The sequence below is a fragment of the Meleagris gallopavo genome, chromosome Z (assembly GCF_905368555.1).
Source record: "Meleagris gallopavo chromosome Z, MGAL_WU_HG_1.1, whole genome shotgun sequence".
NCBI lineage: Eukaryota > Metazoa > Chordata > Aves > Galliformes > Phasianidae > Meleagris > Meleagris gallopavo.
The window spans coordinates 12,141,490-12,156,302 of NC_139435.1; the positions used below are offsets into that span (position 1 = coordinate 12,141,490).

Consider the following 14,813-nt stretch of genomic DNA (forward strand, 5'->3'; position numbering starts at 1 on the left):
ATGAGTGGTGTCCCTCAGAGTTGCAGCTTCACACTGGTGCTCTTCAACATCTTTATCAATGATACAGATGTTGGAATTGAGTGTACCCATACCAAGTTTGTGGACAATGCTGAGGTGAGTGATGTAGTTGACACAAAAGAAGGAAGAGATGCTATTCAGAGGGAGCTGAACAGACTTGAAAAGCAGGCCCACATGTGAGGTTCAAGAAGACCAAGGCACTTGGGTTGAGGCAATCTCAGATATGTGTACAGACTGGGAGAACTCACGAAGAGCAGTCCTGCAGAAAAGGACTTGGGGATCTTGGTAGATGAAAAACTTAACATGAGCCAGCAGTGTGTGCTTGCAGCTCAGAAGGCCAACTGCATCTTGGACTGCATCAGCAGGGGTGGCAGTAGGGAGAAGGAGGTGATCATCCCCCTTTACTCTGCCCCTGTGAGGTCCCATTTGGAACCTGCATCCAGGTCTGGAGCCCTCAGCACAGGAAATACATGGAGTGGTTGAAGCGGGTCTAGAGCAGGCCACAAAGATTATCAAAATGCTGGAGCACCTCTCCTATGAAGAAAGGTTGAGGAAGCTGGGCTTGTTTACAATGGAGAAGACTGCAGAGACTTCATTGTGGCCTTCCAGTTCTTGAGGAGAGCTTATAAGACTTTTTGTATGATCTGATAGTGATAAGGGGGAATGGCTTTAAACTAAAAGAAGAGAAATTTAGAGTAGATGTTAGGAAGAAATTTGTTCCTCAGAGGATGAAAAGGCACTGGAAAACGTTGCCCAAAGAAACTGTGGAGGCTCCATCCCTGGAGACCTTTAAGGACGTGTAGAATGGCATCCTGGGCAGCCTGACATGGTGAGTGGCAACCCTTCCTGGTCAGATAGGTTGGAACCAGGAGATCTTTAAGTTAAACTAAACCAGTCTGTGATTCTATGATTCTGTGAAATCCGTGAAAAATACTTAACGAAAATCAACAATGTATTATCATTGAATAGACAAAATGTTGCATTTTTAGAATTCATCTTTTCAAAAACTGTAGACTACAAAGAAAAAAAAAAACAAAAATTTTGAGACTTCATTTGAAGAGAGAAAAATCCATACTTCACAATTATGAAAATATGCACATACATTATTCTTTAGTTCCTTAACTGAGTTACAGTATCATCATGAAAACATCTAAAAAGGAGTAAAACCTTCTATACCTTCATAGATGCTCCCATTTCTTTATTTTTAGTCCAGAAGACTTCACTGATTTTCTTTTAATCTTATTCTGGACCAAATATTTCCACATATGGAACTTCCCTGGAAAATGCTATAAATTCATACACTGCTTTTATTGCAAATATCTTTCAAATGAAGACAAGGCCTAGAACAAAGACACGTTTTTTCCCCCATGAATCACAATGGAAAAGCCTGCTAACCTCACTTAACTCCCCACAGAGAAAGAATTCCATACTTGAACTAAAGAGCCTTTGGGTTGACATCCTGTTTTATCTTTTCTTAACATAAAATTGCTTTCTCAGGGATTTACTGTTAAATCAGATGTTGAAAATAATTGTAGGGTTTTTCTTTATTTATTTTTATTTATGTTATGAATGGATAATTGTGTAGGTCATTGCTAAAAATGTTGTTGTCCTACGACTTGATGTGTCCATAGTGAAGTTCACAAAAATAGTGAAATCATGTTACATGGGACCTTCAAAAAATGAAAGGGAAATTATGACCATATTTGAACATTTTCCTTTATGACCTGAACATATTGCTGATAAAGTGGATCTGAGCGTGCAGAAGAGTGAGTGTTTCTTCTGCCCTCCCAGGCTCCCTAGAACATTATTTCTTGCGTTCCTGTTCCTTTAGGCACTGAGATGGGCCATGTGCTGACTCTTAGAGAAGAGATATGAGAGAAAAACTCTGTGCTCTGTATTGTATCCCTTCGCTTCCTACAGTAAGAATATCTGTGAAGCTTGATTCTCTCTCACACCTACAGTATGGGAGGATGGATGGAATATCTGATCTGAACACAAGTTTGATGTACCCGAATTAGTGTCCTGGCTTACAGTCTTCCCTGGTGGAGGATGTTCAGCAGACAATGAACTGTTCCTATGCCCACCATCAAAAATAAAGGAGAGAGATTAAGGAAGAAGGAATGTAGACATAGTAATATTTTTGATGCCAAATAATTGCTCAAGCAGTACATACATTACAGACTTCACTTCTGCTTACCCTTTGCCATGACCTCTTTGCCATTTTAACCAATGAGTTAGCAATCACATGCAGCTTTTGTGCAGACGTGCAGTTCTGAGTTCATTTTCTTTCGTGTGAAGTGCAAACGAAATGGGAATTCCTGCCATTGGGCCCTGCACTTTTATACATGCTGTGATTCCTCCACCTCTGCATAGGCAGGCTTGCTGATAAGAGCATGAGGCTCAAAAACACAAGCAGAGCTATTCTTCACCTTCAGTCTCTACAGCCTTGGGCATGCTCTCCATATGGGGATCTTTCCAAAACTCACATACGGTGCTCTCCATGGGGACCAGGCTTCTGTCTCCCTGCCTCATCCCTGGAGTAGGCAGGAGATGTCCTCTCCACCACCTCTGGTGGTGATTTCCCCCTCAAACTTTGATTTCCCCCTCAAACAACTTCTTGAAGCTCTCATGGAGTTTTTAAAGGACATGTGCTCCAACTCCTTTTCTCTGATGTTTTGTCCAAAAGGGCTTCATCACTGTTTCCTTGTCTTTTCTCATACCCTGAAACGTTACAGCTTTTCTTCTTTTCCTTCTCAGCATTATTCCTGCAGAAAGACAGCTTTTCTTCCAATCTCTCACATTTTCCCTCTCCCTCTTCCCACCCTATGTCACCAAATTAGAGCCTGGAACTCACTAAACAAAGTATTAGTGTTATGAATTGAATAATGTTCAGAAAGAGACTGAATGAATATGCATAATTTATATGGACACCCAAACTAATCAGAGTTATCAAAGTGAAGAGCAAAACAAATAACTCAAGTTCATTTCAAAAACAAAGCCTACACAAACCCTCAAGACCTAACAACTCTGATGTTTCAGGGTTTAAACTAACGAAGATTAGGATGAGACCTAAAGCAGAGGGCAGATAATCCTACATCTGCCTAAGGCAAAGTTTCTTGCAACTTCCTCTATTTGTCAAGTGTCCAAAAAAGATTTACTGGAACAAATGGTTTTGGGTTTTTGTCCCATGAACAGTATTGCTCCAAAGAGATGCTCTGACTGCTCAATTTCTCCTGTTTTTTCCCCCTGGATCTTCAGACTCCATGACTTCCTCTTGCCTTCCTCACTTCATCCCCCCTAATCTCCATCGAGTGTCTATATTAGTCTGAGTGGCTGGGATAGGTCTCAGCCTCCATCTGGGGGGATTAAACTTAATTTATCTTCTTACCTCAACAACAACTTCCTCACCGAATCCTCCCCTTATCTTGCTCCACTACTCGGCTACCCCTTCAACCCCATCCCTCGCAGGGAATCCGGGCAGAAACCCTAAGCGACAGCGGACCTCCGGAACGACGAGCAGCCAAGCCGGGGTCTCGGAGGAGGGCAGAGGGCCGAGGACATCCCAGGCTCAGGGGCGGGGTTCCGCGTGTCCCCGCGGGGCGCCGGGCGAGGGACGGCACCGTGGTGTCGCGGGGCTCGGGAGCTCGGAGCTCTCGGGGCCGCGGATCGACGTCGTCCCGCGGGGAGGTGCGAGCCGAGCCCCGCGCCGCCGCCCACCCCGGGAGCGGCTGTAATCCTATCAAAGAGCCGGCCCCGGCCTCCTCCTCCCCCGCTTCCCTTCTCGGCCCTGCTCCCCGACGAGGGTAAAAGCCCGTCCGCTGCGCGCCGCGCCCTCACGGCCCTGCTCCCCGCCCGGCTGCCGCGCAGAGGGGACGCCGGCCTCGGCCCCCGGCCCGGGCAGCGGGGGAAAGCGGAGCACATGGAGGTGCCGGACCGCTGTCGCCTTGCCTCGCTGCTGCTGCTGCTGGCTTCGTGCATCGGCTGCACGGCCGCGCCACGGAGGAACATCCCCCGGCGGCAAGGTAGGGATCCCCGCCGGGGATGCGGCGGGTGCTCGCTTAGGGAGACATCCTGCTCCGAGAGCTCCGAGAGCTCCGCCTTGAGCGCTCCGCGAAGTTTCGGGTCCCTTTACAACTGGCGTTCCGTGGAGCACCCTTCCATCGGGCCGGGTAGAAGCCTCCACTCGGGCGACTCCGAGCACTGGGAGAAGCCGGAGTGCTGCCCCGAGCCTCGTCCTGCTCCGCGACCTGCCCTCCCCATCGGGGAAGCGGCAGGATCAGCGTGAAACCCCTTCTCTCTATTATTTTCCGTACGACAACTCAGTTTACTGACCGAGAGCCGGCTGAAGCCATGAGGTAAACGCTGCTCGTGTTAGCCGGAGCTCTCAACCTGTGTGCAGAGGTGGGAGGCGGTAGCCCAGTGCTGCCTTCCTGGCTGCGGGTCTGTGCTCTGGCTATGGCAGGGACTGTGGTAGAGAAAGTGTGTGTGCGACAAAGACATGCGAGAGAAAATAGCAGGGGAAGCAATAATTTCATCAGAAAGCTGTATTCTGTACCTTATTATGTATCGAGTGTGTCATTGGGTTCTTCATGATGCTGCCTCTCTGGCCGAGGGCTTACTGTGACCCACCCAGGGAGTTCCGACTGGTGTCAAAAGGATTGTGCACTTTAATCATTGTAGTCCTTAGAGTTCGAAAGCTCAAAGCCTGGGCTCTGAGCCACATTTGTAGCCCCTGCAGTCTGCAGACTGTGAAACAGTGAGGCGATATGTAAACACTGAGATGGGACATGGAGTGTGGTGAAATCAGACATTCTGCATACTCAGAAATGGTGGTGCTTAGGGAAAATGCTGATGCTCCAAAAGGTCTCAAAGTTGGAGATTATAGTGCAGTCTTTGGGGTCAGTGCTGATTCTTATTACTGATTTTACCAGGATCAGATCAGCGGGAAATTTAAGAAGTTTAGTAAATTTTGCCTCAGCTGACAAAATCACAGAATCAAACCCATTTGCATTCTATGTTGCTGTTATTTCTCTTTCTTTCTCTTTCTTTCTCTTTCTTCCTTTCTTCCTTTCTTCCTTTCTCCCTTTCTCTCTTTCTTTCTCTCTTTCTTTCTCTTTTCTTCTTTTCTTTCTTTCTTTCTTTCTTTCTTTCTTTCTTTCTTTCTTTCTTTCTTTCTTTCTTTCTTTCTTTCTTTCTTTCTTTCTTTCTTTCTTTCTTTCTTTCTTTTCAGAATCAGTGCTGTGCATTCTCTTGCTCTTGTGAAATAAAACCAACAAACACAACAATATGCCAGTGCAGCTGGAAACTTAATACTTAAATACAGCCTGATCTTAAAGCTCTTACTGGACAGATGGCTAATTTTACTGGTCTGACCTTGTCTCTTAGGGATCTAGTCCCATGATCCTTGGTTGTCATAATAGCCACCATTAAGTACTTGAGAAAATTAGGTGGAAGGTAGTTTGATTAGCAGTGAGATGATTAGCAGCTTGTATTAAAGTACTGTTTGTGAAGCTGGACATGGAAAAGTGTAAACTATATTTAAAGACTTTCAAATAATTTAAAAATTGTTTTTATGCTAACATACTAGTCCAACTTGCACAGTTGAATAGTACTAGTAGAAACGTAGACCTATGCATTAAACTGTTTTAGAGCTTGGAAACAAATTACTTATGGTTTTGTGGAGGAGATTAATTTAACACACTGACGTTGTGTGCACCTTACTTTTGTTAGGTCCATGTATATATATATATATATGTTACTTCATATGTACTGATTGATTCAAGCATTTGATTTCTATTTCTTTTTCTATGTATGAAGTAACCAGTTTTATCTGGAAACAGTTTTTTCAGAATCTGTGTAAACATCTGAAAATCCTCTTGTAGCAAGATTTGAAGAGGAAAGCCTTCCACAGTGCAGCGGTACTTCATTTACATCCTCCCACAGGCTATTGGATGTACAGGATTCCTTGAGCCCTACAGCTGGGTTGCATTATTATTGACGCACTGAGCACATGTGTATCAAGGTATCGAGGTATCTCACGTCTCTGTCTTCTTCCTGCTGCTGATCATTTGCCGGATGGCTAAGTGCAAGACGGAGCTGTGATTTATTTGCTCATCCCAAAGCAGTGGATGAAGAAGAGATAAGATAAAAAGTTCTTTAAGTTTGGTGTGTTTCTTATTCAGCTTTCACTTTGCCTTTTTAACAGTGGTGGAAGTGGGTCTTGTACAGAAGCAGTATCTGAGGTGGAAGACAAAAGTCTCACTGAGAGATGCAATAAAACTGGTTCGTCTTCAATAACGAGCTGGTCAGCAGTTCTCTTGTGTCACAAGAGATAGTCAAATACACTTCTATTTTTTGTAAGGGCTCACCTTACAAAGGCCAATCTTGCAGAAAGCAGTAGAGTCAGAAATGTATTAGTGAAGTTAAGAATAAAATACATAGCAACATTGCCACAAATGCAGTTTGTTAAATTTCAGGAAAAAGGCTGTTGTGCTCAAATTCATAACATCCTGGTGACTGTTAAACTCATTTGAGTGTTTATTTACAGTTACAAGATTCATTCACTGCAGACAAGGAAATGGGATGCCAGATACTTTGGGAAGGGCTTAAAACAAATCCTTAGACACCGTGTGATGAATAGCGTAGTTGGGAGCAGATTAGGTGGGGATTCTCTAAATCTTGTTCTCCCTGAAGCTGGCACTTATACTGTTTTTTTGTTGTTGTTGTTTTTTGGTTTTTGTTTGTTTGTTTGTTTGTTTTCTTTTGCTTTTGCCTTCTGCAAAAGCTTTTTGCTACTTCTGCTTCAAGAATCAGTCAACTTGGACTGGAAAGGGTAAAGCTGGTCTTCAGTGTGTAACACTGCTATTGATATAAACATATCATTGAATTTTAATAATTCTATGATTTTAGGGAATTATAATGGAAAAAAACTGGCAGCTGATTTCTCATGGATATTCATTATTCATGGCATGAACTTGTTGTACTATGCCGTGATTTTATTTTTTTGGTATCACAGTGTAAAATTCCAAAGCCCCATAAAATATTTAACTTGAGTTGGACTGCATGGAGAAAATCAGATATTATTTTCTGATGCTTTGGGATTTATTATTATTATTACATTTCTTGATGAGTGTAAACAAAGAACTGGGCTAAAAATTTCCTATCTTATGTCAGTTTCCCATAATGGTAGATGTCACTGACTAGCTCTGCAAATGCAGGAAAAGCAGGCGTGTTAAAGTCTGAAGGAGACTGTACAAGATTGTGATATTCCATATCAGGGTCAGATTTTCAAGAGCCTAGCTCCCAGGTCAGCACTACAGTAAATGATTTTTTTTCCAAAGGACTTGGACCTGCAGTAGTAGAATTCTTTAGACAATCTGGCTATAATAAAAGCTGCTGGATGTGGAATGCTTTTGAAAAGCTAGACCTATTTAGATCAAAATAGGTCAAGGTACCTTGACAATCCAGTCTACATATATGGAAAATGCAGCTGCCTTTGGGAAGAGTTTCTGTTTTGTTGTTTTGATTATTACAAATTTTGGAGCAACATTAGAATGAATTTTAAGTCACTGTCTTAAGAAATCTTGCCTGTAAAGTGTACAAGGATAAGGTTGAACTGGTGCTGAATAGAAAACCTATTTGAGAAGAGAAATAAATCTAAAGCAGGTTGATGCCTGTTTCCAGGGCTGCATTGCTGGCAGAGATAGTTCATATCTGTGAGCTAAAACTAATGAAGAAGTTGTGAACAATATATTTGGGGGGAGATAAATATTAATATCATTCTTTTATTGTTTCTGACATAGGTCAAAGCATATGCTATCAGAATATAACGTTCGATGTCTTGAACATCAATACATTTAAAGAAGGAGTAATAATGTATGAATTTGTTGGTTGTTTACTGTGTTTGGGTGCAAGTTGTGTCACAGCACCGTAGGACATTTTTATGCTGACTGGATTTGTGTTGTAGTGCGGGGGCTTATATTCTGGTAATTGCTCCTGCCTTTGATCAGTATCACTGACACCTTGTGTACATGTGTTTCTTTGGGAGCTACCAGCATTCCTTTAATACCCTCTAGAGAAGAAAATATAATTTTGGCAGGGAATGCACAGAATTATTTCACTTCAGATATTTCTTGATATCTCACTATTAGTAGCTCATTTTGAAGTACGTCGTGGAGTCCTCAGTACAGGAGAGACATGGGCCTGTTGGTATGTGTCCAGAGGAGGGCCACAAAAATGATACAGGGGATGGAACACCTCTCCTACGATGACAGCCTGATAGAACTGGGGCTTTTCAGCCTGGAGAAGAGAAGGCTCTAGGAAAATGTGAGAGTGGCCGTTCAGTATCTAAAGGGCAGCCAGAAAGAAAGAAGGAGACAGACTGTTTGGCAGAATGTGTTGTGATAGGACATTGGGAAGTAGTTCCAAACCAAAAGACGGGAGATTTAAGTCATATATAAGTAAAAAGTTTTTGCAGTAAGGGTAATGAAGCACTGGAACTGGTTGCCCAGAGAGGTGGTGGATGCCCTGTCCCTGAAAGTGAATGTCAGGTGTATGGGGCTCTGAGCACCCTGATCTAGCTGTAGGTGTCCCTGTTCATTTCAGGGGAGTTGGACTACATGACCTTTAAGTGTCTTTTCCAACTCAAACAATTCTATGATTCCATGATTTTATTCATCACACAGTGTTCTCAGTTCTGTCCATCCTGAAGTCACTGTCTTCATTTGTAAAAGGAAAACTTTTCAGTAAATGAGTGCTTCCAAAACTACTGTACCACCTTCCACCAGTGTTGAGAAAGGCAAAATTAGACAATTAGAGTGCTAACAATGGGTGAAATTATAACTGTATCAGAGATTGGTTTTCCCAGTGATGCTTTGTAGAAGAGTAGTGATGTTGGAGTTAAGGCATTAGGACGAGCCTTGGGAAATCATACTGTCCTGAGGCTGTCAGAGGCTTTGAGGGTTTGCCAGTCATTCTTAGCAGGCTTCCCATTTTAAAAAATGGAGGGGTTTTGCACTTTTATTCTTCTCCAATCATGCCACAGAAGATTGTAAGAGGATTGAGAGGACTTCTAGCTACTCAGCATAGCTGAACCCCCTTTTTAGTCAAGGCTGGTAGGCGTTACCTTATTAATAATATGTATATGAGCGACTCCTTGTCTTCTAGAGTGCCTTGCAGAAAAAAAGCTCTTTTTTTCTGGAAGATTCTTAAGGTTAAATGTAATGGCAAAAATTCTGAATACTAGTCATCTCAGAGATTCTGAGGAGCAGAAGAATATCCTGCTTTAATACAGAATATTTCAGTGTATGAGATCTCTTCAGTGCTCTGCAAACTAATCAGTTAGCTGAGAGTATACCTGGGAGTTTCTCATTCCTCAGATTGAACATCTCAGTGCTCAATCTTACGTTTGTTTGACTTGAGTCAGACCAGATTAATCTGGTTAATAATTTGTTTATTTCATGCACTAATAAATGTACAGTTTCAACGCATATTTGTAGTGAATGTGCAGCAATGATCTGTGATCACGTGATAAAAGACTTTCTAAACAACAGGCATGCAGGAGACTAAGTTGACTATGTGATCCTGAATCAAATTTCCTATTTTATTTATTCTATGCAAACAAATGACTTATCTGGGAGAAAGCAAACAAACAAACAAAAGCAAAAACCTGTTCTTCACAGTTAATTTCAACTGAACGGAAATACTTATGGCTAAGAACATGGAAGGGTTGATTTCTTTCTATTTTTAATTTTCAACCATACTTGCACCTAAAACCCAAATTAATTCTTTCGTATAAAACAAAGTCTTCATAACTCCCAGCTGTGAATATCCAGGCCACAAGAAAAGAAGATGAAGGTTATTTTTTCAGACTTTTCAGAGCTTCTGAGCTGAGAACAAGCACAGCAGAATTCATCTTTGAGAGTAACTACTTCAGAAGAGCATAAGCCTCTGAAGATTGGAGGCTTAGGGGGAAAGCTACCTCAGACCAGTTACCTAACTCAAACCAGCTAATGATGCAGTGATCCATAAAACCCTGCAGGTGAGAAGTGCGTAGTCAGGTTCGCACCATCTCTTCTACTGAATGCCCTGTAATAAAATGTAGGAGCAGGGGCTGCCCATGAGGAATGTTCTTGAAGATTTTGGCTTCAAATTAAAGAGAAATCTGTGCAATATTGTCCCAGGGAGCATTTTATCCAAAAGGAAGAATACAGCTATTCGGTTGTGGTAGAAGCCATTTCTTCTGTTAGTGTCTTGATGGACATTTAATTACATAGTCAAAAGATACGGGCTTTGTTTCCTTAAAAAGATCTTTCATTCAAGCATTGCCAAAAGTTATCCCAAATAACATTTAGATCTAGAAGAGAAGAACTGTGTCAAGTTGTTACTGTGTTCTGGCTTTATGTGATCCACGTATCAAGCGTTTCCAGGCTAATTTTCAATTTACCTTGTTGTTAATACACTCTTTTTAAGTAGTGCTGGTAAAAGTCATATTACAAGCAATAGTTCTGAAATGGGACACTGAGTGGTTCTCAGTTTCCCAGTGTGTGCAGATGATAGTCAGGTTGGTGTAGTTGACAGAGAGACATGTCCAAGATGGAAGGATCTCAAGCTGAATTGTTCCTCACACTTCTCTTCATTTTTAAAATCATTAAAATTATTGATACCTACAAAAATGATGGTTCAGTCAAGTATCAACATCTGTGCGCATTTGGAACTTGCAGTTCAAAATGTGTATGTTGTGAATGTTGAACATGCTGCTTTCAAATACAGAAATTATTCCAATTCTTCTAACATGTCAGAAGAATTGTTGTGCGTATAAAGTTTTAACCAAAGTAAGTTTTGAGTTGCTGAGTTCAAAAATCTTTTGAAAAAGTCATAAAGGCAAAGACTATAGAGAATCTCACGCAAGTTAAATTCTTACATGCATGAGAAATTTCAACTAGAAGATCATTTTAGATATGAACAAAACATATCAACCTGCAAGTGATTGAAAACAAGTGTCTAGAACTAAAACATTTATGATTTACAGATAGCAGAAGCCAATATTTGTTACTTGGAACCAAAATGTTAACTTAGTTTTGTATTCTACTTTCTAGATAATCACAAAAAGGAAAGCAATATAATTTCTGAAAATAAGCAAGCACTTTATGGCAATAACTATAATACCAATATGTGGTATTGCAGCTGGTGTTCTATCCGTGCACAGAGACCAGTGTCCTTCTGGCATCTTTAGCTCATGTTCCCATTCCTGCATGAACTGTTCTTTTGCAGACTGCTACTGTTTTAATCTCAATCAGTTAACATTGGCAGCACTACAGTACGGTGAAGTCAAGAGCTGCGAGTGTTTCATTGTACTAGTGGACATTTTTTGGTAGCATAAGATGAGAAAGTTTTAGTAATTTGCCTTGGACTAGTAAGTCATAATGATTACAGGAAAGATGAAGGACAAAACATTCAAAATGCTACAGGAAGAAAGGTACTCTTGGGCAAAGAACTCAGCAACACCTAAAATAACAGAAAAGTGCAATGAAAGAGCCATTTAACCAACTGACACCAACAGAAGGGATTGGCTCCTCATGTAAGGCAGCTACCCTGGTAAGGGTTGGGGCCAAAGGACCAGGTTATGGATAAGGCTGTGAAAGCCACTGATGTAGCACTCTGTACTAATAGAATAGGACTTTAGAAGATTTGGGAGTATTAGATATTGGCTATGTGGACATTCTCATTCACAGAATAACAGAATCACAAAATCTCAGGGGTTGAAAGGGACCTCAAGAGATCATTGGGCCCAACCCCTCTGCTAGGTCAGACAGGAAGGCACCCAGACATGTCTCAAATATCTCCATAGAAGGAGATTCCATAACCTCTCTGGGCAACCTGCTCCAGTGCTTGGTCACCTTACCATAAAGAAGTTCTTCTGCATGTTAGCATGGAACTTCTTATGTTCAAGTTTTAGCCCATTGCTCCTTGCCCTATCACTACACACCACAAAGAGGATCTTGGTCTCATCCATTTGCCTCCCACCTCTCTTCTGATATTTATAATCATTAGTCAGATCCCCTCTCCATCTTTTTTTCCCTAGGAGAACAGACAAAGGTCACTCAGCCTTTCCTCGTAAGGGAGATGTTCCAGGCCCTTGATCATCTTCATGGCCCTCTGCTGGACTCTCTCCAGCAGTTCCCTGTTCTTCTTGTACTGGGGAGCCCAGAACTGGACACAGTACTCCACACTGGCCTCACCAGGGCAGAGTAGAAGGGGAGGATCACCTCCCTTGACCTGCTGGCCACATTCTTTTTATGTCCCCATGATACCATTCACCTTCTTCGCCACAAGGGCACACTGCTGGCCCATTGCCAACCTGTTGTCCACCAGAACACCCAGGTCCTTCTGTACAGAGTTTCTCTCTAGCAGGTCATCCTATAACCTGCACTGATGCGTGCAGTTATAATTATCCCACAGTCGTTTACTGTTCCCATATGGAGTTGGTCTCTCCTTACACTGGGATAAATTTCCATGTCTCAGTGTCTCAGTCTCAGTGCAGCAAAGGTTTGTCTTTTGACAGTCACCCTTGCTGCTTTCACATCCCAATTCTTGTATACTAGCTCTTCTAATATACAGCTGATATAAAGCTGTGTTCTATACTGCATTAGTGCAGAGATTCAGGTTTAAAAATATGTTTCTGTTTCTGTCACTTACAACATGCAAGTAATTTTCTTTGTGTTTTGTTGTTTTGTTGTTTTTTGTTTTTTTTTTTTTTATTGATGTTAATAGTTTATGGAGAGACTTGATGTCTGCAGAAGATAGTGAAATTGTCCTGATTCTTATGGAGAATCTGATCTGGAGAAGAAATGTCTGCTTCTTGAGAAGATGCCAGATTTTCTCCCTGACCTGGCCTCCAGTAGTCTGCAATAAAATGACATTTGCAACTGAGCTGATTTCTTAAGTCAGTTCTGCACCTTGAGCCATCTGCAGGAAGCCGTGCACCAGCACTGAAGAAAGCAGTGAGTGGTGGTGTGGGTGACTCCCTGACACGGGACACCAAAGCCTCAACTTCCAACTTCCCCTATCTAGGGGCCTCTGCTCTTTGTTGGGAACTCAGATAGAGGATTTTGTGAAGAGAGCAGGCTTGGACTATTACCGCTTGCTGCTTTTACAGTGAGAATGCATAGGGAGACCTTGGGCATATCAAGCATGACTAGCTGGCTACAGTGTGAGGCCCAAGCTGGCTTTTGGTAGTTCTGCTGATGAGAGGGATGGTTTTGAGGAGGATTCAGTGTATTAATATGTTTTTGCATAGCTGGGGCCAATATCAGGGATTTTCCTTTTATAGTGAGACCTTCTTCAGGGTTTGAGGATTACTAGGATTACATGGGATCCACCTAAGTAAGGCAAAATACCACTGTCAGCCATTCCACTGTCCTCATTCGTATAGCTTTAAACTAGAAGCATCCGGGAAAAAAAGGTGTGTCCCACAGCCAAGTGAGTTAACAAAGGGTAGGTTGGCATGTAAGTAAACATGGGATCCTGAAACCAGAGAATAGGATGGGAATGGATACTACATTTTAGGAAAGCTAACTTCCAGCTGGAATGATCTCCATCCCTGGAGAGGACCAGGGGAAATGGTTGGTTTTCTAGCTGAAGAATGATCGATCTTGTCATGCAGAAAGTCTGGTAAAAGCACCAAGATTCCTGCATGGGTACAGGGAACTCCTGATGAAGTTCTTACATAAAAAGAAAGCAAACAAAAGGAGGAAGCAGAGGCAGGCATCCCAGAAAGAATACAAACAATGTCTGAGCATGTAACATTGTGGTTAGAAAAACCAAAGCCCACTTGAATTGAATCTTGTGAGGTATGAGAAGGGCAACAAGAAGGGTTCCTGCAGTTGCTTCAGCAGAAAAAAGGAAGAGTAGGCAAAAAGTGGATAGGAGACCCAGAGCCAAAGAGCACACAAAGGCTCAGTGCTTTCATCTCAGTTTTTATTGGCAAGACCAACTGTTTAACATCCACATTAATGACCTATATGGTGGGACAGAGTGCAACCTCCACAAATTTGCTGAAGACACAAAACTTGGAGGAGTTGTCTGATATATCAGAGGGTTGTGGCTGTCATTCAGAACAGACATAAACAGGCTGGAAGTATGCTCTGACAGAAACCTCATGGAGTTCATTGAAGGGAAATGCAAAGTCCTGCACCTGGAGAGGAACAACCTCATGCCAGTTGGTAGCCAGTTGGCTGGTGGATGTGCCCTGTCCCCATCCTGCACATTTGTTGCTTGTCACATGATGAACTTTGTCTTCTTTATAATTTAATTTTTGTGTATGTGTGTACACAGTGCATCTGTGAGATTTAGGTTTTTCTGTCTGACATATTCACTTTTTTCCATAAGCTCTCCTTTAATTTTGTTTCTGGTAGCAAGTGAACTATTTATTCAAGAGTTTGGCTTTGTAGTTGGTTTCAAAAGAAAATGGAAAGAGAAATTTGTCCTAGGTAAAGAGATTAAGAGGCATCAATGAGAACATTTTTCAAGTTGCATGAACATTTTACCATGATTCCCATTGGAGATAATAAGTTTTGCATAACAAACTCCTGCAAAATATTCCTTTAAGTGTTATTCATTGATGAGAAAAGCAAATTTTGGCATTTTCATAGACTATATATAACATAGCTACATTTTTTATAATTAATATAGTCTTTGTTATGCAATTGTTCTATGCATTTTATCCATGTTATAACTACTCAGAAAATGTAGAAGGCTGACTTTATCCTCACATCATTTCATTTCAGAACGGTATT

At 41.8% G+C, this 14,813-nt stretch overlaps 1 protein-coding gene across 3 annotated transcripts in view; it reads left to right on the forward strand.

Annotated features, from left to right (window-relative positions):
* Positions 1-3,585: 3,585 nt before the first annotated feature.
* EGFLAM (EGF like, fibronectin type III and laminin G domains) overlaps positions 3,586-14,813 on the forward strand; it is a 78,723-nt gene continuing 67,495 nt past the window's right edge. The window contains exon 1 of one of the 3 annotated variants that reach the window (XM_085212706.1): positions 3,586-4,040. In XM_085212706.1, the coding sequence (XP_085068832.1) occupies positions 3,938-4,040 (103 nt within the window). In that variant the 5' untranslated portion in view covers positions 3,586-3,937. The remainder of the gene's footprint in view (positions 4,041-14,813) is intronic. The other 2 variants (XM_019610170.2, XM_085212707.1) reach the window with 2 other exon arrangements.